Source organism: Chiloscyllium plagiosum, chromosome 19 (assembly GCF_004010195.1).
Source record: "Chiloscyllium plagiosum isolate BGI_BamShark_2017 chromosome 19, ASM401019v2, whole genome shotgun sequence".
NCBI classification, from domain to species: domain Eukaryota; kingdom Metazoa; phylum Chordata; class Chondrichthyes; order Orectolobiformes; family Hemiscylliidae; genus Chiloscyllium; species Chiloscyllium plagiosum.
In genome coordinates, this window is record NC_057728.1 from 37661773 (window position 1) to 37682785 (window position 21013).

Consider the following 21013-nt stretch of genomic DNA (forward strand, 5'->3'; position numbering starts at 1 on the left):
GAACTTTCATTCTCAGAGGAAGATCGTCTCATTGAATTAATAGCCTGTCCAACATTGAACGAATCATTCAACAGTCTTCCTTAAAAAGTGATAACAGAATATGAACTACTTACTGAAGCGGCTATTAAGAAATGAATAGCCTTTTCTTACCTATATCTTGGTGAACACACCTTTTCTGCATTTGCACTATTCAAAGGAAAGAAATATACCATTTGGTACAGCTTCTCCACTTTGCCAACTTTTGATCTCTGCAATTTCATCACATACGTTTATTTTGTTTGTCTCTCATTTATTTGCAATATATAGTGTTTGGATAGGCTACAGCATCCATCCCATCACCTTTAACTGTTAGCTATATGCCTTTGCATGATCAGCAATAAGAATCTGTATTCCAAAAAAGGCATTTCATGGTCTTACAATTATTGTCAGTCATGTGCTAGGCATGAGCCATTAATACCCAAGGAAGAGACAATGCAATATTTACTACAACCCTGTTTAAAACCAAAATATTGACAAAATAAAGTACCTTGGAGTTAAATTGCAGTTCCTCATCTTCATTGGAAGATAGCCATGAGTCACCTGCACCTTTTGAGGCTCTAAAATCAAAATATGTAAAAATAATCTTATAAGGAAAATTAAGGTTATAATAATACACCAGTTTTAAAAATGTTAAAAATCTAACAGAAGATTAATATTCCTCAAGTATTGCTGAAAGACAAGCTATCAAACTTTTCATCTTGTACTCATCAGGACAAACACTAAAATGTCAAACAATCATTATTTATTTTATTGAAGAGCTCCCTGCATATGATCATATGTCACTTCTCAAGTGTAAATGAGCCATGTTACAATCCTGATTAGCCTAAATCGATTACTAGTGTTACTGTTAGAACACTCAATTGTTCATCAAATGTTGCCCAATCTCAATCATATTGAACAGCAAACTTTTTTTAAAAAAGATTTTGCAAGCACCAGCTAGTTAAGTACATAATGTATATTTTGCCTAATTCAGACAGTTAGAAGAACAAGTTGAGAGATTTGATCAGCCAACCATTGGGACATGTTAATAATATGCAATTCCAGGTGTAGGAAACGCTTGCTGAATCATTGAATGATTACACCACCAATCAGTTGAGCTTGTAATTAGGATAATTTACAGTTGCCAGAAGTAATGCATATTCATATGCAGGAATTCTGTTTTTGAAAACAAAAAGGATTTTTTCAAGTCCTGAACATTTTTTAAAATTATCCAGAGTACACAAATCCTACAGTTCTGTTCCTTTGTCCATGGCAATACCTCAATCAATTGAAGTGACTTGCCAAATAAGCAGCACTCTTTCTCACCAGTAATACAAATTGCAATCATTTGAAATTTGGCATTTTTGCATTTATCTAGTTTTTTTTTCAATTGACTCATAGCATGTGGGCTTCACTGGTCAGCCAGCCTTTAGTCCCCAATCCCTAGTTGTTCGAGAAAGTGGTGAGTTGCCTTTTCCAAATGTTGCAGTGCATGCCCTGTAGGTAGACCCAAAATGACATTAGGGAGGGAATTCCAGGAATTTGATCCAGGTGACAGTGAAGGAATGGCAATACATTTACAAGTCAGGATGGTGATGGTTTAGAGGGGAACTTACATGTGGTGGTGTTCCCATGTATCTGCTGCCCTTGTGTTTCTCAGTGAAAGGCCTCATAAATCTGGAAGGCATAATCTAAGGAACTCTCTTGAATTCCTGCAGTGCATTTTATATATACTACATATCGCTGTTACTTAGCATTTGTGGTGGAGAGTGGTATTTGTGGATGTGATGTCAATGTTTCATCCTGGATTGTATCAAGCTTCTTGAGTGTTGTTGGAGCTGCATTCATCAAGGCAAGTGGGAATTATTCCATTATAATCCTGACCTGTGTCTCGTAGACAGTGAACAGGATTTGGGGAGTCAGGAGGTGAATTACTTGCCACAGTATTCCTGGTCTTGTGGCCACTTAAGTCCAATTAAGTTTCTAGTTAATGGGAACCACAGGATGTTGATGATGAGGAACTTAGGGATGGCAACACCATTGAATATCAAGGGTAATGAGATTGTTTCCTACTGGAGATGCCTGTCATTTGTATGGTGTATGTGAATCTTATTTGCCACATGTCAGCTCAAGCCTTGGCATTATTCAGAACTTCAACTTTAAGGGCATTTAAACAGTCATTGGATAAACATATGGATGATAATGGAATCGTGTAGGTGAGATGGGTTTCACATTGTTGCGCCGACCTGTGAAACCATCGAGAGCCAAATACAACGTTCTTGTTCTATGTTGCATTTGAACATTGACTGCTTCATTATCTGAGGAGTCATGAATGATGCTGAACATCATTCAGTGAACATCCCCAGTTCTGAACTTATGATGGAGGGAAGGTTGATGATAAAGAAGCTGAAGATAGTTGGCCTAGGATACTAGAGTCTAGATTAGAGTGCTGGAAAAGCACAGGTCAGGCAGCATCCGAGGAGCAGGAAAATTGACGTTTCGGGCAAAAGCCCTTTGGCCTAGGATACTACCCTGTCGAGGTGCCCTAGAGATGATATGATCGACCTACCATAGTCATCTTCCTATGTGCCAGGTATCCAGATGAATGCAAGGTGAAAGGCTTTGATACCATACATCCCTTTACAGCAATATTCAAGTTTTATACTACCAATTGACTTCTTACCTACTGACTGATTCTGTCTGAGATGCATCATCTGTTACTGCAAAACAAAATTAATAACTTACACATGGCTATAAATACCTAAGTTCATAATTCATTAGTTTTAGTCCAACTTTTAATTTTAATTTGCCATTTTTAAAATGTAAGATAATTGAAAACACCTGGTTTCAAAATCTGGTAAGCAGATGTAAAGTAACGGCAAATCAAAAGATGGCCTATGTTTATAGGTCGGTCGACCTTTCTGAGATTCTTGATGGAGATGGTTGTCAACGGCTGTTTCAAGGAATTTAAATTACTCATATTGTTTCTAAGTCAAAGGGAAAGTTGGGAATTGGCGATAATTAGTTTAAGTCTCAATATGGATAATCAATGGCATATCACATTGCTGTACGGTTAGACTGCATCGTTTTTTTTTTGATTTTGGGTGTGTGAGAGATTTCTCAGAAAATGAAACTTGAGGTCTAGGTCTAGAATAGCTTGCCAGAGCAAATCTACCAGTGACTTGAACCAGCAGAAGGGTGCTTTCTGGAATTGTGGCGATTTTAGATCTGAAGTCACCACAAATGAAATGAGGTCCATGCTTTAGATGGAGAGTAAATAATCCTGAAATATGAAGGAGAATCGGCATGTTCTGCTTGCTGAATGGCAGTGAAAGAACCTCAAGAAGGTGCTTAACTCAGAACAGCAGGAACAGTCAAAAGAATTAAAGTAAATTCCTGGAAGCTGAGTCATATCTTGATTTGGTTTCTGGACAAAAGAAGAAATGCTCAAGATTTGTATAGGGGAACACTTGGGTGGAAATGAAAGTATCCAAGTAAAACTGCTGTCGCGATCTTCGGATTTAATGTTTACGTTAACAAAATAGTACATTAATTTGTTGTACTTGCTTTAACATGTGTACAACAAACATTTAAACATTACAGTTTGCCTTTTTAAAGTTAATAATTGAGGTGAATTTCCTTTTCAAAGAAACTAATTTGTAATCATAAAATAAGGAACTTGATTTATTAAAAATTTAGACTTGTTTTTTTATTGTTTTCATATTGATTTTTTTTCAAATACAACAATTTAAGGCTACTGCCCTACAGGAACAATTCCATTTAAAAGCTTGACTCTACTCAGGTTTGTTCACATTGGAATGCTTCTATGGAACAAAGAAAATTAGGCCCACCAAGCCTGCGCTGATCCAGATCCTCTAACTAAACCTGTCACCTATTTTCTAAGGGTTTGTATCCCTCTGCTCCCTGCCCATTCATGTATCGGTCTAGATACATCTTCAAAGATGCTATCATGCCTGCCTCTACCACCTCCACTGACAACGCATTCCAGGCACCCATCAAAACCCTCTGCATAAAGAACTTTCCACACCTATCTCCCAGAAACTTTTCCCCTCTGACTTTGAACTTGAGACCCCTAGTAACTGAGTCCCTCACTCTGGGGAAAAAAGCTTCTTGCTAACTACTCTGTCTATACCTCTCATGATTTTGTAGACCTCAATCAGGTTCCCCCTCAACATCTGTCTTTCTAATGAAAATAATCTTAATCTATTCAACCTCTCTTCATAGCTAGCACTCTCCACACCAGGCAACATGCTGGTGAATCTCCCTTGCACCTTGTCCAAAACATCCACATCCTTTTGTAATGTGACGACCAGAACTGTATGCAGTATTCCAAATGTGGTTGAACCAAAGTCTTATACAACTATAACATGACTTGCCAACTCTTGTACTCAATACACTGACCAATGAAGGAAAACATCCCACATGCCTTCTTGACCACTCTATTGCAACTTTCAGGTTACAATGGACCTGAACACTTCGATCTCTCTGTACATCAACTTTCCCCAGGACTTTTCCAAGTGTCATATAGTTCGCTCTTGAATTGGATCTTCCAAATGCATCAACTCGCATTTTCCTGGATTGAACTCCATCTAGTATTTCTCCATCAATTCTCCAATCTCTCCCTGTTCTGTTGTATTCTCTGACAGTCCCCTTCACTATCTGCTACTCCATCAATCTTGGTCTCATCTGCAAACTTGCTTATCAGACCACCTATGCCTTCCTTCAGATCATTTATGTATATCACAAACAGCAGTGGCCTCAACACGGATCCTTGTGGAACACCACTGGTCACAGTTCTCCACTTTGAGAAACTCCCTTCCACTACTACACTCGGTCTCCTGTTGCCCAGCCATCTAGCTAGTACACCCTGGACACCATGTGACTTTACTTTCTCCATCAGCCTACCACAGGGAACTTCATGAAACACCTTACTGAAGTCTATATATATATATGACATCTACAGTCCTTCCCTCAATGAACTTTGTCACTCCCTCAAAGAATTCTATTAAGTTAGTAAGACATGACCTTCCCTGCACACAACCATGTTGTCTGTCACTGATAAGCCCATTTTCTTCCAAATGGGAATAGATCCTATCCCTTACAATCTTCTCCAGCATCTTCTCTACCACGGACGTCAGGCTCACCGACCTGGATTATCTCCGCTACCCTTCTTATACCCCAACACAAAATGACTCACTCTTTGTACAAACCCCAATTATTAGACAGAGGCAGTCTCCAGAACAAATTTTGCTGCACACCAAACTTTGAAAAGGTAGGGTAAATACTTCAATTGCTCATATACTTCAATGAACAACATGTAAATTCATGTTACTTATTCAACAAAGGGAAAAACACCTTGGAAGTATTGGAGTTGATCCTGTCGGCAACTTCATTCCTCATTTTTTTTCAACATTCATGTATCAGTTATGTTTTTATGCAAGTAAACAGGAGACAAAAGTAAATCCTCTTACAGGTCGTCCTGCTATAACGTGACAGTTGTGTTCCTCTGCAACTTTGTGCCAAAGAAAATTGTGCTATGGAAAACCACTTCAGAAAATTGCACTGTAGAAGATCACTAATAGAAAAATCGCTATACCTGTTCAGTACAAAATTTGCACCATCCAAACTACGTCCACAATTCGTTAATCGCGTTATAGCCAATTTGTGCTGATGAATCATGCGTTATACCAGAACAACCTGTATATGTTTGTAACGGATGGCCTTCAGCACCCACAATGAAGTACTTCAGGATTTTCAAACACTCACTATTGAAGAGATGATTTTTGGGAATAAATTAGCCACTCATAAATCCTACTTAATTTTCTTTTCCATTGAAATCCAGAATTTGATATGTTAGAGTTTTCTTCCTGATGTAAAAGCCGGGGGAAAAAAAATTGAAAGCCAAGAATTGTTGAAGGATTACTATCCTTTTTAAAAGTTATCTGATACTCATTGTAAATGCTATTTGCACAGATGTTGATACAAACAGTGGGGAAAAGTTAGTTACATATAAATTGAAGTCAGGGGACTGTATATGAATGGAGATACAGCCAGGAATGAGTTACTGATTGGACTGTGAAATAGTGACCGGTTGTTGATGACAAAGACCTCCTGCATGCCAAGATAGTGCTGTCAAACAGAGACACATAGGGGCTGCAAGTACATTGTTCTTTGAAAATTGCATCATAGGTAAACAGGGAGATTAAAGATGTTTATTTACTATGCTTGCCTTCATTGCTCAGATCATTGAGTACAGGGGTTGCAATGTCATGTTGAAGTTTTACAAGATGTTGCTGAGGCTACTTCTGCCGTACTGTGCACAGTTCTGGTTGCCCTGCTATAGGAAAGATATTATTAAACTGGGCAGAGTTCAGAAAAGACAATGGCACTTCTAAAAGGGAGAGGAGCAGACAAAGGCAGCAAATGGTCTGTGCAGGGGATAGCGAGAGAGCGAGAGCGAGCCTTTACTGTTGAATTGATGTATCGCTGGACAGCGGCGTGCACCTGGGAAAGCAGTGAAATTCCCAACCAATCTTGGTGGAACCTGTTTGGGAGAGGTCATCGCACAAAGACAGATAAGCAAATAGTTTTAAGTGTGGCCTTGGGGCTTTGCTGCAAGTTTGCAGTAGAGAGGGTTCTTTCTTGATTATATGTTTTAATTGAGATATGTCTCTGATTTAACTTAAAAATATAAGCCATAAGAATTAAGTTAGCCTGGAGCAGTGTTTTGTAGAGAAATAAGACGGTGCTATTTTCAAGGTCTGCAGATTGGAAGCAGCAAAAATGGCCCTTAGTAGAGTGATATACTCTTCTTGTTGGATGTGGGAGTTGAGGGAGAGTTTACGTGTTACTGAGGATTATACCTGCAATAAATGCTGTTGGTTGCGAATCCTATCATATTGAATGGATCAGTTGGAGTGACAGTTACAGGCAATGAGGAACTTACAAGAGCAAGGGGGTGTGATAGATGTCAGTTATAGGAAGGGAGAAAAGTCACAGATACAGTCACACGGATGGGTTAACTCCAGGAAAGGTAAGGGGGTAGGCAGGTAGTGCAGGAGTCTTTTGTGGCTATCCCCATGTCAGGGGTGATGGATCCTCAGAGGAATGTACTACAAACAACCAGGTTTCTGGCATTGAGACTGGCTCTATGGCAAGGAGGGATATGTCGGGTTTCAAGAGATCGATTGTGTTAGGGGACTCTCTAGTCCGAGGCATTGACAGACGCTTCCATTGTACACAATGGAACCAACGACATAGGAAGGGAAAAGGTTGAGATTCTGAAGGGAGACTGTATAGAGTCAGACAGGAATTTAAAAAGGAGCTAATCAAGGGTAGTAATATCTGGATTACTTCTGGTGCTATGAGCTAGTGAGGGTAGGAATAGGAGGATAGAGCAGATGAATGCACGATGAGGAACTGCTGTATGGGAGAAGGATTCACATTGAAGCTGGTGTATGGGAGAAGGCATGCTGAGGAATTGGTGTGTGGGAGTTCTCGTGCGGGCCTCTGTTTGGCTTGTCTGTATAGGGTCTTTCAAGTTCGCTAAAACAGCTGCTAATGTACTTGAAAGACCCTATACAGACAACAAGCAAACCAATGTCATTTACAAATTACTGTGCGAGAACTTTAACAAACACTACATTGGACAAACAGGCAGAAAACTAGCCACCAGGATGCATGAACAATAACTAGCCACAAAACTGCATGACCCCCTCTCACTAGTATCCTTAGATACAGTTAAGGAAGGACACACTTCGACTTGGACAACACATCCATCCTAGAACAAGCCAAACAGAAACATGCACGAAAATTCCTAGAAGCATGGCATTCCAACCGGAACTCTATCAACAAACACACCGAGGTAAACCTCATCTACCACCTCCTGAGAAAAAGAACAGGAAATGACATCACCAACCCAAAGAAACCCAAACATATAAATAGAAAGCAGGAATTATCAGCAGTGCTTTGCCCGAAAGCCCACTGAAGATGTTACCTAGTAGGGTGATGAAACATCTGGAAATGAACCTTCCAGCTCAGCAAGCAAACTTACATTCAGAAGCCAGAGAAGTGATTGCTGGGCCCTTTGCTGAGATATTTGTATCATCGATAGTCACAGGTAAGGTGTCAGAAGACTGGAGGTTGGCTAACATGGTGCCACTACCTAAGAAAGGTGGTAAGGAAAAACCCGGAACTCTAGACCAGTGAGCCTGACATTGGTGGTGGGCAAGTTGTGGAGGGAATTATGAGGAACAGGTTGTACATGTATTTGGAAAGGCAAGGACTGATTAGGGATAGTCATTTTGTGCATGGGAAATTATGTCTCACAAACTTGATTGAGTTTTTTTGAAGAAGTAACAAAGAGGATTAATGAGGGCAGAGCGGTAGACTTGATCTACATGGCCTTTAGTTAGGTGTTCGACAAGGTTCCCCATGGGAGACTGGTTAGCAAGGTTAGATCTCATGGAATACAGGGAATACTGGCCATTTTGATACAGAACTGGCTCAAAGGTAGAAGACAGAGGGTGGTGGAGGACGGCTGTTTTTCAGACTGGAGGCCTGTGACCAGTGGAGTGCCACAAGGATCAGTGCTGGATCCACTACATTTAGTCATTTATATAAATGATTTGGATGTGAGCATAAGAGGTATAGTTAGTAAGCTTGCAGACAATATCAAAATTGGAGGTGTAGTGGACAGCGAAGAAGGTTACCTCTGATTATAATGGGATCTTGATCAGATGAGCCAATAGGCTGAGGAGTGGCAGATGGAGTTGAATTTAGATAAATGCAAGGAGCTGCATTTTGGGAAAGCAAATCTTAGCAGGACTTATACACTTAATGGCAAGGTCTTGGGGAGTGTTGCTGAACAACGAGACCTTCGAGTACAGGTTCATAGCTCCTTGAAAGTAGATAGGATAGTGAAGGTGGCATTTGGTACGCTTTCCTTTACTGGTCAGATTATTGAGAACAGGGATTGGGAGGTCATCCTGTCGGAAGAATGATGTGAAACTTAAAAGGGGTCACAAAAGATTTACAAGGGTCTTGTCAGGGTTCGAGGATCTGAGGTACAGGGAGACGCTTAATATGCTGAGGTTGTTTACCTTGGAGTGTCGAACACTGAGGGGTGACCTTAGAGGTTTATAAAATCATGAGGGGCATGGATAGGCTAAATAGCTAAGGTCTTTTCCCTGAAATGGGGGAGTCCAGAACTCGAAGGCATCATCTAGGGTGAGGGGAAAAAGATATAAAAAAAGAGACCTAAGGGGCAACTTTTTCACGCAGAGGGTGCTGCATGTGTGGAATAGTCTGCCAGGGGAAGTGGTGGAGTAGTACAATTGCAACATTTAAAAAGCATCTGAATGAGTGTATGAATAGGAAGGGATTGAAGGGATAGAGGCTGGGTACTGGCAGGTGGGACTAGATTGGGTTGGGATATCTGGTTGGCATGGATGAGTTGGACTGAAGGGTCTGTTTCTGTGCTGTACATCTCTATGACTTTACTTACAAGGATGTCACCAGAACTGGAGGGTTTAATGAGGCTGGATGACAGGTTGAGGTGATGGCCTGATAGAGGTTTATAAAATCATGAGGGGTATAGATAGAGAAATAGCAAAGATCTTTCCCTCGGAAAGTCCTGAGGGAGAGTTCAAAACTGGGGCGTACATTTTTAAGGTGAGTGAACAAACATTTAAAAAAAAAGAGTCTTGAACTTTGTCCACACAGAGGGTAGTTCATATGTGGAATGAACTGCCAGAGGAAGTGATAGATGCAAGTATAATTAAAACATCTAAAAGATAATTGGACAGGTACATGAATAGGAAAGGTTTAGAGGAGACATTGGTAAAGGCAGGCAAGTGGGACTAGTTTAGGAAACTTTGTCAGCATGGGTGAGTTACAGCAAAGGATTTGTTTCAGTGCTGTATGATTCTATAACTGAGAGACTGGGTACCAGGTAGCTGAACAGCGCGGATGGCCATGTGAATGCTCAGATCAGATGCCATTGCACCTCCAAAAGGTAAGGAGTCATTTTTGCAAAGGCAGTAGAAAAGATGTTATCTATGCCTTCTGCAAACAATTACCCGGTGAAGGAAGATCAAGGTGTAGCAATCAGGTCAGCAAAAGGATCAAATCTGGACGGGGACCACTGACCTGCCTTTCTAATCTTACCCTGTACCAAAACACCTTTTTGAAAGACAGAGAGAGGGAGAGGGAGAAAGTATTAATTAATTAATTAATATCTATAATTTAACAATATACTACATTGATTGCAATGTTTTAATATGTTCCTTGGCCATATCTGCTTTTAACAAATATACACAAAACACTAAAAAGTTCGATTAAAAGTTCAATCTAAAAATTTTAGACTATGGTCGTTTTTAACCTCATAATAGTCATTTATACTTAAGATCACGTTTATTCTCTCCTCCACATGCTGCAAATTAGAGATGTTAAGTCTGATGTTAAAAGAAATAGTCAAAGAATATGGGCAGCACAATTCCCCACATCTAATTTATTTGAAAAGGTGACTGCAATCCATCTTCTTTATTTGCTACAGTCCATACGCTTGAAGGTACATTTACAATCTTGTCAGATAAGAGTTTCAGGATTTTGATCTAACGATGATAAAGGAGCTTCCATATCTTTTCAAGTTGGGATTGTGAGAGCACAACTTGGAAGAGAACATGCTATTGGTGGCATTTCCCTGCGCTAGCTGCCCTCGTTCTTTCAAATGGTAGAAGTCCCAGCTTTGAAAAGTAACTTTACAGAAGAGTTGGATGTTGCAGCTCATCTTGAAAATATGCAAGCTTTGACTGAAGTACCAACTATCCCAGCTACTTAAAAGCGGCAATGTTGAGTTTCTCAAGTGCTGTTGAAACTGCATGCATCCAGATAAATGAACAGTATTAAATACATTGGACTTGTGTATTACATATTAGATTCCAAGATGTAAGGGTGGCACGGTGGCTCAGTGGTTAGCACTGCTGCCTCACAACACCAGGGACCCAGATTTGATTCCAGCCTCTGGCAACTGACTGTGTGGAGTTTGCACATTCTCCCAGTGTCTGTGTGGGTTTCCTAATTAGATTACAACAATGTTCTGAGATTGAGATAATTAGATTAGATTAGATTAGATTCCCTACAGTGTGGAAACAGGCCCTTCGGCCCAACAAGTCCACACTGACCTTCTGAAGAGTAACCCACCCAGACCCATTTCCCTCTGACTAATGCACCTAATACTATGGGCAATTTAACATGGCCAATTCACCTGACCTGCACATCTTTGAACTGTGGGAGGAAAACGGAACACCCGGAGGAAACCCACGCAGACACTGGAGAATGTGCAAACTCCACACTTCACTGAACTCGTGGCAGAGAGAAAGGCATTGATAAGCTGCTGAAAACAGCTGGGATGCGGAATTCTTACAGCAATGTTCTGAGATTGAGATGATGATTAACTTCCAATAATCACAATCAACTTACTTATGTATTCAGTACAACTCCAGGCAGTGGAAAGGTTTTCCTTCAATTTTATACAGGCTCTGTGATGCCCGCACAGCCAAATGCTGCCTTAATATCAACGGAATATGTGCCTAGAGTTCAGCAGACTTAGCCACATTTGGTCCAAGGTTGGAATGAGGTGTTGAGAACGGATAGCTAAATGCCAGTATTATAACTTCATTGGAACAGCTCATTTAGGGATCCAGTTAATTCTGGAGCACAAGTTTCAGCCCTATAGCCGAGATCTTGACAGAACCATAGTCTTTGATTTTCAATGAGCGCAACCTTTTTTTTGATATTATGTTGCTTGTGATAGTGACGACCTGAGGAGGCCGAGATGGATCATAAGCTTGATACTTCTTGAAGATGGTTATATGCAACAGACATTTTTTGTACTCAATTGCTGGCCTCTGTCATCACTGAAAACGAGAATGTTTGTTAAAATCTTTCCTTGTGTGAGCTATTTATTTGTCCAATGCCATTCACAATGAGATATGGCAAGACTAAAGAGTTGACCTGATCCATTTGTTGTCGCATTGCATTGTTGTTTAGCATGGAGTTGGTTTCATCACAGTGAAACTAAATTCTCGATTATACTTGATGCTGCTTCTGTCATATTTCCTTTCACACTCACAGAATCAGGATTAGTAAGGCTTGATAAGAAAGATAACTGTGGAATATGTTGGGCCACAGAGTTATAAAATGCGGGAAGTTCACTGCCGTAAATGGTCCAAAGTACTTTTGAGCGACTCAAGCTATTCAGAATCTATCATATTTAGCATGGTGGTTAAGTGCTATAAACATAAATAAGGGTGATCTCAATGTGAAGACAATTTTTCATCTCTACAAGAACTGTGGTAGTAGTCACAGACACAGACAGAGAGGCATCTCAGCAAGTAGACCGAAGCAGAGTACGGGTGAAATCAATAAGTTTTTCCTTCTCTCCATAAGTGTTCTAAGTGAAACTTAGCGTCTATTTCCTACAGGACTTGCCAGTTTGTTCAGTAATAGTGCTCCATCTTGATGATGGCAGCAACTCCCAGACTGCGTTCTATTCTCCTAATGCTCTGACCACCTTTTTCAAGTACTGTTCAAAATGGAAGAATATACATTCCTCAGTTGAGGAAGGGCAGTGCATGATAATCAGCAGGTTTCCTTGACAATGTTCATCTGATGCCACAAGACTGTATTGGGTCTAGAACCAGTGTTAAGAACTCATCTGATCACTCTTAAACTGGATATCACAGTCTCACAACATTCAGGTGGATCTGTTTAGCTGAAGGGAGAATATATACCCACTAATGGTGATGGCAGGGCCTGGATATTGGCTGCAAGTTATGGTTCTGAGAATATGAATTGTCAGCTTCTTCGTTTATCACTCAATGCAACAGTTCTCCAAATTTCACAACTCCCTCAGTGTTTGAGAATAGGACTTTACCATTCCGGGCTATACACGTCTATGTTGTGCTCAGTATTGAAGGTTAGGTGGCCCATCCATTTTAATCTATTTTGTGTAATGGTTTATTAAAAACAAGCTGTTTTCGAGGCTGTTTCAGGGTTCAGTTAAGGGTTAAGTACAGTGAGTTGCTCGGAGTTACACCACAGCCCAGACCAAGAAAGAATAATAGACTTCCTTCTTCAAAGAACAGAACCAGATAGACATATAGATCAATCTGGAGTTGCATGGTCCTCATTACTCATACAGATTTTATTTCATTTACTGAATTAAATTCCTCAGTTTTATTTGTAGAGTTTGAACTCTTTCCTCCAGATCATTATTCCTGACTCTAAATTACTAGCGAAGTAACACATTCTTCACTGATAGCAACATGCTTAAGTTAAGCATGGTGTAACAAAAATGAAACATACTTGTTTTTATTTGATTAATTATCAGGATAATTGCTCATAAGTAGTCACAAAAAACAAAGTGGTTACTACTAGCTACTCCTTTGAACAAAAGTAATTTACACACGTTCTGGTAAAAGGCACCATTAAAATATTTTTAGCTAGCTCCTGTAGAATGAAGGAGTTTAGGATCTGAAAACCTTTTGAATTAAGAGTTTTTTTTTTAAAAAAGTACTGTCCTTAACAACAGGATTCATAACAGGCTAATTGCTGAGTAAATTTTCAGAGGGGAGAAATCAAGATAATGGCTCAAGCCAGCATCATAAATGCTTTGAAGTGATTTGACTGGTACCTTCCTGCTTGATTCAGAACGATAGATTATTTAGGTTTTCCCGAAAAAGTCATGTGTTAAATTGTCTCTTCATTCATTACAAAACAGTCTTTGATAGAAAAGATGTTTTTGAAAAACATGATGCTAAGAGGTTATAGACTTTAAAGGAAATATTTAATTCTATTCCCCAGTTACCGAAGTTTTATTCTAATATGCAGGGGGAAGAAAACCGCAAAATCTTAAAAGTTGGTTTCACAAACCAGACCATAATGCAACAAGTACTACGCACTAACAATTAAATGTAGCAATTTTTATAAGCTTAAGTTACCATTTAATTAGAAATGCATAATGTATAAATTAAGGTTGTCTGTTTACAAAAAAAAATGAAATTTATGTACAACCGCTTTTGCTCAGGGAGGATATACAAGCAAAAATTGCTCACAACATTCTACTGAGTGAGAAGTGACAACATTTCAACACCCATTTTTCAGAACAGTACAATTTCAATCAAGTAACAAAGTAGGAAAAAAGACAAACTACAGTGAAAGCTTTAAAGCATGAAATATTTCATTTTTTGAGGGAAATAAGGCAGAAGATAAATTTTGGTAATTATTAAAGCAGCTTGAGGTTTGCTATTTTAAATATACTGAAATATAATTATGTCGCCCATTTCATCCTGCAATCATTTGACCAACATTTGCAATAAAGTTGATTTTATCTGTATATCAATTTAAAAATAAACAATTTACAAGTTAACATTACACAGGGATGTTTATGCAGAAACATATAATGGAAAATGGGACCAAATAAATTTTGCAAATGAACCCATTAAAGCAAATGTTGTGCAAAAACAGAAAATATAGGAGTCAAGTGGGATATATTTTGCCAGAAAGATTCGATTGTCAATACTACCTTTCTCAGAATCACTGGTTCGCCACTTCTGTTCAGGAGACTCCTGAAACTCTATGTCCATAGGAAAAGACATGAGGAACAGATGAGACAATGTCAGGAACAAGAGAAAGTAGAAGCTAAAACAGAATTCTAAGCACAACATTGTTGCCACAATCACTACAAACAGGAAATCATTGTTTGATAAGTTTACCGTAGCTTTTCGAATATTGAACTAAGAGCAGGTACATTAAATTGTTAAACTGATTTTATTTTGAAACCAAATTACCTAAAACGTTTTCTGTACTATTAAATTATAATAGTACTAGATTAAATTTTCATCAGGTGACTTTGCAAAATAATTTTCTCAACATTCCAACTGAAATAATCTAGTTAGTTATTTTTGGTCCAAGTAAACCCATATCATATATACGAGTATATCAATTCTCATGTACTCAACAAACTAAATGTCTTTGATATTTTAACAAAGCAGATGTGGCAAATGGTTGTTGCATAAATCATATCAGGTGTTATACTTTGTAAATTAAGACTATTATTCTGATTGAGATTACTTTGTCATTAAATTAAAAAATGGTAATACTGAAGATCAAAGAACCTTTCTACTCCAATCTTTTCAGGTTTTCAAGTTCCCAGTCAGATGTTGCTGGACCAAATATAGAATAAGTCTTTCCAACTTCTGTCTCTAAACACTAGAAGATCTCATACTCTTCCACATTAACTATTCTTCTCAGTTTTACCAGTTAGACTACCATTACACTACAGAACAGCCCATTGAATTAAGTAGGGATTGCTAGATGCATAGTATATTTAAGAATTTTGCTTTCAAAGAATTAATCAGTTCTGATTAAGCAGCTGTACTGTAGATTTGCATTGTAGAAGTAACCAGTACGAATCCATTCAGTTTACGAATGTGTATCCTTAATTGAATTATAATTGCGAGCATACATAAATGAGTTAAGAGATTTCAATTGCCTCAAATACCAGATATTCTGCTTTCTAACCATGGCTGAGAGTATTTGTCATCAAAGCAAGGATTCTTCGAAGAATTAGCTGAGACACTATTCAACTAAAATTTATTAAGACTTACGACCAAATCTCTCAACGCACTGTAGGCATGGGAATTATTTTACAGTTACACTAAGGATGCCAGTTTCAAATTAATAACTAAACTCAGATTGGAGGACTGTATGATTAGATACCCAACACAAATCCCAGTTTAAATTAGATTAGATTAGGTTTAGATTAGATTCCCTACAATGTGGGAAGAGGCCCTTCGGCCCAACAAGTCCACACCGACCCTCCGAAGAGAAACCCACCCAGACGCACCTCCCTCCGACCAATGCACCCAATACTATGGGCAATTCAGCATGGCCAATCCACCTGACCTGCACATCTTTGTTTACGACATGTATACAGAAGAAAACTAGAAGGGGGCCAAATTAATCACAGAATCCCAAAGCAGAGCCAATTATCTATTGAATAGATCAGCAAATACTATTCAAGCTTTTCAAGAATTGTTCGTGAATGCAGTTGATGCATAACCATTATTCACAGCACAGCAGCAGTGTGAGAAAATGTAGCTCTCAAACTATGTAATGAGCTCAAAGAAACTACAGGTCAGCTAATTCACTGTACAATTCCCTCTTCGTCTTGATAATTCAATTTACTGCACGCAACTTAACAGTGCTTCACATACCAGTGAAGGAAGCACCCCATCAAAACTTTTCAAATTTGTTTGGAATGGTTGACTACACACAAGTAGCATTCTGTGCCAAAACTTACATGATCTGTAAAGACTGCCATTCCTTAAACATGCAGTTCAATTTCAATAAAGGTACAGTGCCCTACACATACTTTTATATTATACTAGAATCTGGTATAATGCTTTGAACAGTATTATTCAAATAGTGGGAATTAATGACAGATTGAAAACTGAGTGATGAGGCATACCGAGCACTCCAGAGGTTGATGCTGTCTCCTTGTAAGAGCCCCAATACAGTAATGATGCATAAATAAGAGGACAAACCTCTAACATGCCAGTGATGTCTAGTTTAGTAACAGCTTGTATTGAGCACAAATTAACATGGTATATTCACTGAATCCCTAAAGAAGCAGGCCATTTGGCCCATCAAGTCCACACTGTCCTTCTGAAGATTTTTCCACCCACTCAGATCCACTCCTTTACCCTATCCCCATAACCATGCATTTCCCATGGCTAATCCACCTAGCCTGCATATCCCTGGAGACTATGGACAATTTAGCATGGCCAATCCAACTAACCTGCACATCTTTGGATTATGGGAGGAAACTCATGAAACAGTGGGATAATGTGTAAACTCCACACAGCCAGTTACCGGAGGGTGAAATCAAACCGTGAGGCATCAGTGCTAAGCACTGAGCCACCATGCTGCCCTGACATTATGTGCTTCACTACTTTTTAAGGGTTCACAGGTAAATGCCCTAGATGATGCCAGAATTTGATTAACATTACTGCTACAGTCAGACTTTTAGATACAACCTCACAGATGAATACAGGACTACTGTACTGAACCTTAGCCCAAAGATTTGCCCTCTCTTGGCAAAATATTTATGGGCTAAGGAAAATAGTTGTTTTGCTCAACTCAACATACCATTTTAATCTAATTTCAACATCACTACCTGTTCATCAGGTGTGGACTTGTTGGGCCGAAGGGCCTGTTTCCACACTGTAATGTAATCTAATCTAATCTAAAAACATACCATTTTAATCTAATTTCAACATCACTACCTGTTCATCATGATTATCCATTAGCAAGTACCAGAAACCACTTTAACGGTGATTTATTACAAATATTCATAGCCACATTATCTTGTTCTTCACTCACATGTGACCATCTGAGCTTTTCTCTGCCTCACCAAGTGTCAGCTGATAACCTGAGATCAAGATGTTGGGCATTTCAGCAAAATATTGGGAAAGATGGGATGAGGGTGGGGTGGCTAGCCTTTGCTCAAGATAAGCAGGTATTTTTAAAAATCCACAGAAGCAACTTATAAAGCTCAATAAGCTGCTTTTGCTGAATCCAAGTGTCAGTTAAGGAAGTGTAATCTGCTAAATCAAAATCAAAATCTCAATCCAGAGGTACTCAGGATTCCCTTTCCATCCTTTGGCATCTAAGTCATAGCAAAGAATTAAATAAAATGGGTCAAAGCTGTCAAAGAACTCACTGCATTAAACAGGATGATATTTTAGCTGTGATCATAGGTGTTGAGATGTGCATAAATCCTATCCCTTACAATTCTCTCTAAGACTTTGCCCACAACAGAAGTGAGACTCACCGGCCACATCTGGCAACAGCGATAGTAATTTACCTAATCCATCACTCATCCTCATCTTTCCACTCAGGGCATCAAACACGCATCTCAAGATACACATAGTTGGGATGAGTAGACAAGAATTGTAAGGTGGGTTGAGGATGCAGATATGAAAGCTCTGATGAAAGGCAACCAATTCTGCCTCTTTCTTTCTACAGATGCTGCCCAACCGGTTCAGTATATACAGCATTTTGTTATTACCATATTTCTATTACTAATTACCAAGGCTTTGGTATCTGGAAATAGTTCTTCCTCATTTATGTTATCAAAATTCTCCTTGATTTTGGAAACTTCTTTAAATCTGAACCTTCTCTGCTCCAAGTAGAACAACCCCAGCATCTTCTACACAGCTGAAGTCAAAGATCTCTCATACCAGTTTTATTCATGTTATTTGCACCCTCCCTAAAGTGTGGTATCCATGTTCAAGTTGCAGCCTAATATATAACAACTTCCTTACTTTTATATTCAATAGTGCCATTTGGAAAAGACAAGGGCTTAATGCGAAACAAAAACAGAATTAGCTGGAGAAACTCCGCATCGGTAGAGAGTAGGCAGAGCCCAGGGAAAGACAGATAGAGAACAGTAATTAGGCAAACAAACTAATGGATTATGGTGAGCCTAGGAGAAATAAAAACTGCTAATGGGGATCAATCGTGGGTGGAAATGGGTTGGCTCTGGTGAAAGCAGTCCATGAGATGACAAGGTCTGGTATGTGGGGGAAGAATATGGAAGAAATCGCTCAGATCCTGAAATTATTAAACTCAACATTGGGGTACTGAAGCTGGAGGGTCCCCAAGCAGAAAATGAGATGTTATTCTTCCAGCTTGGGCTGAACTTTGCTATAGTACTGCTGCAAGCCTAAGACAGAGATGTTGGCCAGGGAAGACAGCAGTGTGTTGAAGTCAAAGGCAACTGGAAGCTTGGGCTAATTTCTGTAGACAGAACGAAGGGGTTCCGCTAAGTGGTTGCCCAGTCAGCATTTTGTGTCCCCAATGTAGAGGGCACCACTTTCCTGCCTTCGCCCGATCCAAAGCCCCAAACACACCTTCCAGGTGAAGCAGCAGTTTATCTGCACTTCACTCAATCTAGTCTACTGCATTCACTGCTCACAATGTGGTCTCCACAACACTGGGGAGACAAAACGCAGACTGGGCAATTGCTTTATGGAACACCTCCATTCTGTCTGCAAACAGGTTCATTTTCCTTAATTAACATAAATATATTATTTCAATCAATAAAACTATAACAGAGCCATTGCATCGTTTCAAAAGATATTTCATTTGTATTTTCAGAAGGGAAAACAAAATTCAATGAAATCTCAGCTGGCCATAAAAGGTATTTTCCACAAAAATGATTTTCAGGTTCATCAAACATTCACAGCGAAATATTTTCAGCTACCATAAACACAATTTAAATATAAATACCTTACTACAGTTAGTCAACAACAATGCAACTGCTACACCCAATCCTTTTGTAAAATTAAGTTTTAATATCATGATTATAAACACAAAAGTACTTCCAAAACATTTCAATGTGTATTTATGCATCTGTTCTCACAAACCCACCGTCTTTGTCTGTGGCTGGTCCTCCAAGTGCAAAACCTGCTTCAGCAGCATGGTTTCCTTTAACTTTGTTTGGTCCATAATATGGTGACTGAAGAAGTTTCTTTCTCGTATCATGTTCAGATATTAAATGTGAACAACTGTAGAAATCAGAATAAAGATTTGTTTACATAAGAATCACCCGAAGTAGAACAATATTGTTTAAGTTTTAAAAATAATTTGGGGGCAGGACCTTAATAGAGGGAGGACCTTAATATTTAGCTGTTTCATTTTGAAGTTGTATAATCATAGAGAGTGCAGCACAGGAGGTGGCCATTTAGCCGACTGCTTGGGCCAGCTGTAATGGCACAGGTTGGAGGGGTACATTGATTCCTTTCTAATCCCAATCCTTTACTGATCATAAATTTAAAATTTCCCCAAGAGGCAACTATGGTCAATTATGTTGGTTTTAAACTGCATCTGTTTCAATATTACAAACAATTCAGCCAGGTTTTCATTAACAATACGTAGGTTATTAGAAATAAGCTTTTTCATGCACGCAAAAAATGTTGATTAAAAGTTTAGATACAGAAAGATAGAGAAAACGCCTTCTAACATTCCAAACTTAAATCAGGTAAATATCAGTAACTGACAAAGGCTGATCATCACCAAGAACATACCAAATGGCAAATGTGACCAAAAGAATCCCAGATTTCTCAGTAATCACCTCCAAAAACAGTGACACTGTGGGCCAGCAAATCTGAACAAAAGGTCTGAGAGACTTTCAACAAACCAGCATTGAAACTCCCTCAAAAACCACTCAGCCATCTCAATGGTTGCTCACATTCTGGGTGTCTATCCTTCCTTTTCTGGATATACACTCTGTTGAATTCCTGGAAATTGCACCCCGGTAATTAATTACAGGTATGCCTTCAGATTTTTAAGAACAGTGAGATTTACCAAACTAGTACTGACCCTAGATCACACCTCCTCACATCCCCGTTACAGAAAGCAAATACAGCTTGTAGGTTTTCAATCCTTAATTGTGTAACAGTATCTTTCAAACATTTCACACCTTCTCGGACTTATCAGAGCCCTCATTATACAGTTACTCAACTGCTCTAGACCTTTCTCAAGTCTCACTTACATAGATGACTGAACTATGCAGGATCAAACTATTAGTTGTGTGTACATTTCTTTCAAACTCTTCAAAGATCCATGACATCTTCAAGTCCTCCTTTCGTAGTTTCAACTGTTTACGATTGCTGAGCCCAAACTACGTTGAACTCACATATTTCAATTGTTTCTATCAGCACAACCCTTCCCAACATTGGAGTATACTTCTCTTTCTCTCACACACACTGACTTCCAGAGTTTTTACTTGTCATCTTTGAATTTCACTTCAGTGACCCCCAAAACTGTCCTGAGCAATCGACTTAAAGTATTGCATCAGGCTTGCTCTTATTGTTGGCAGAATTGAAAGTAACTAACATTAGGG

The 21013-nt window shown here is 39.1% G+C and overlaps 1 protein-coding gene across 1 annotated transcript in view; it reads right to left on the reverse strand.

Annotated features, from left to right (window-relative positions):
- si:ch211-272n13.3 (ankyrin repeat domain-containing protein 26) overlaps window positions 1-21013 on the reverse strand; it is a 154829-nt gene that overhangs the window by 115053 nt on the left and 18763 nt on the right. The window contains exons 6-9 of the mRNA XM_043708882.1: window positions 19540-19676; window positions 14627-14677; window positions 2702-2738; window positions 527-596 (exon numbers count right to left, since the gene is read on the reverse strand). Coding sequence (XP_043564817.1) covers window positions 527-596; window positions 2702-2738; window positions 14627-14677; window positions 19540-19676 — 295 coding nt within the window. The remainder of the gene's footprint in view (window positions 1-526; window positions 597-2701; window positions 2739-14626; window positions 14678-19539; window positions 19677-21013) is intronic.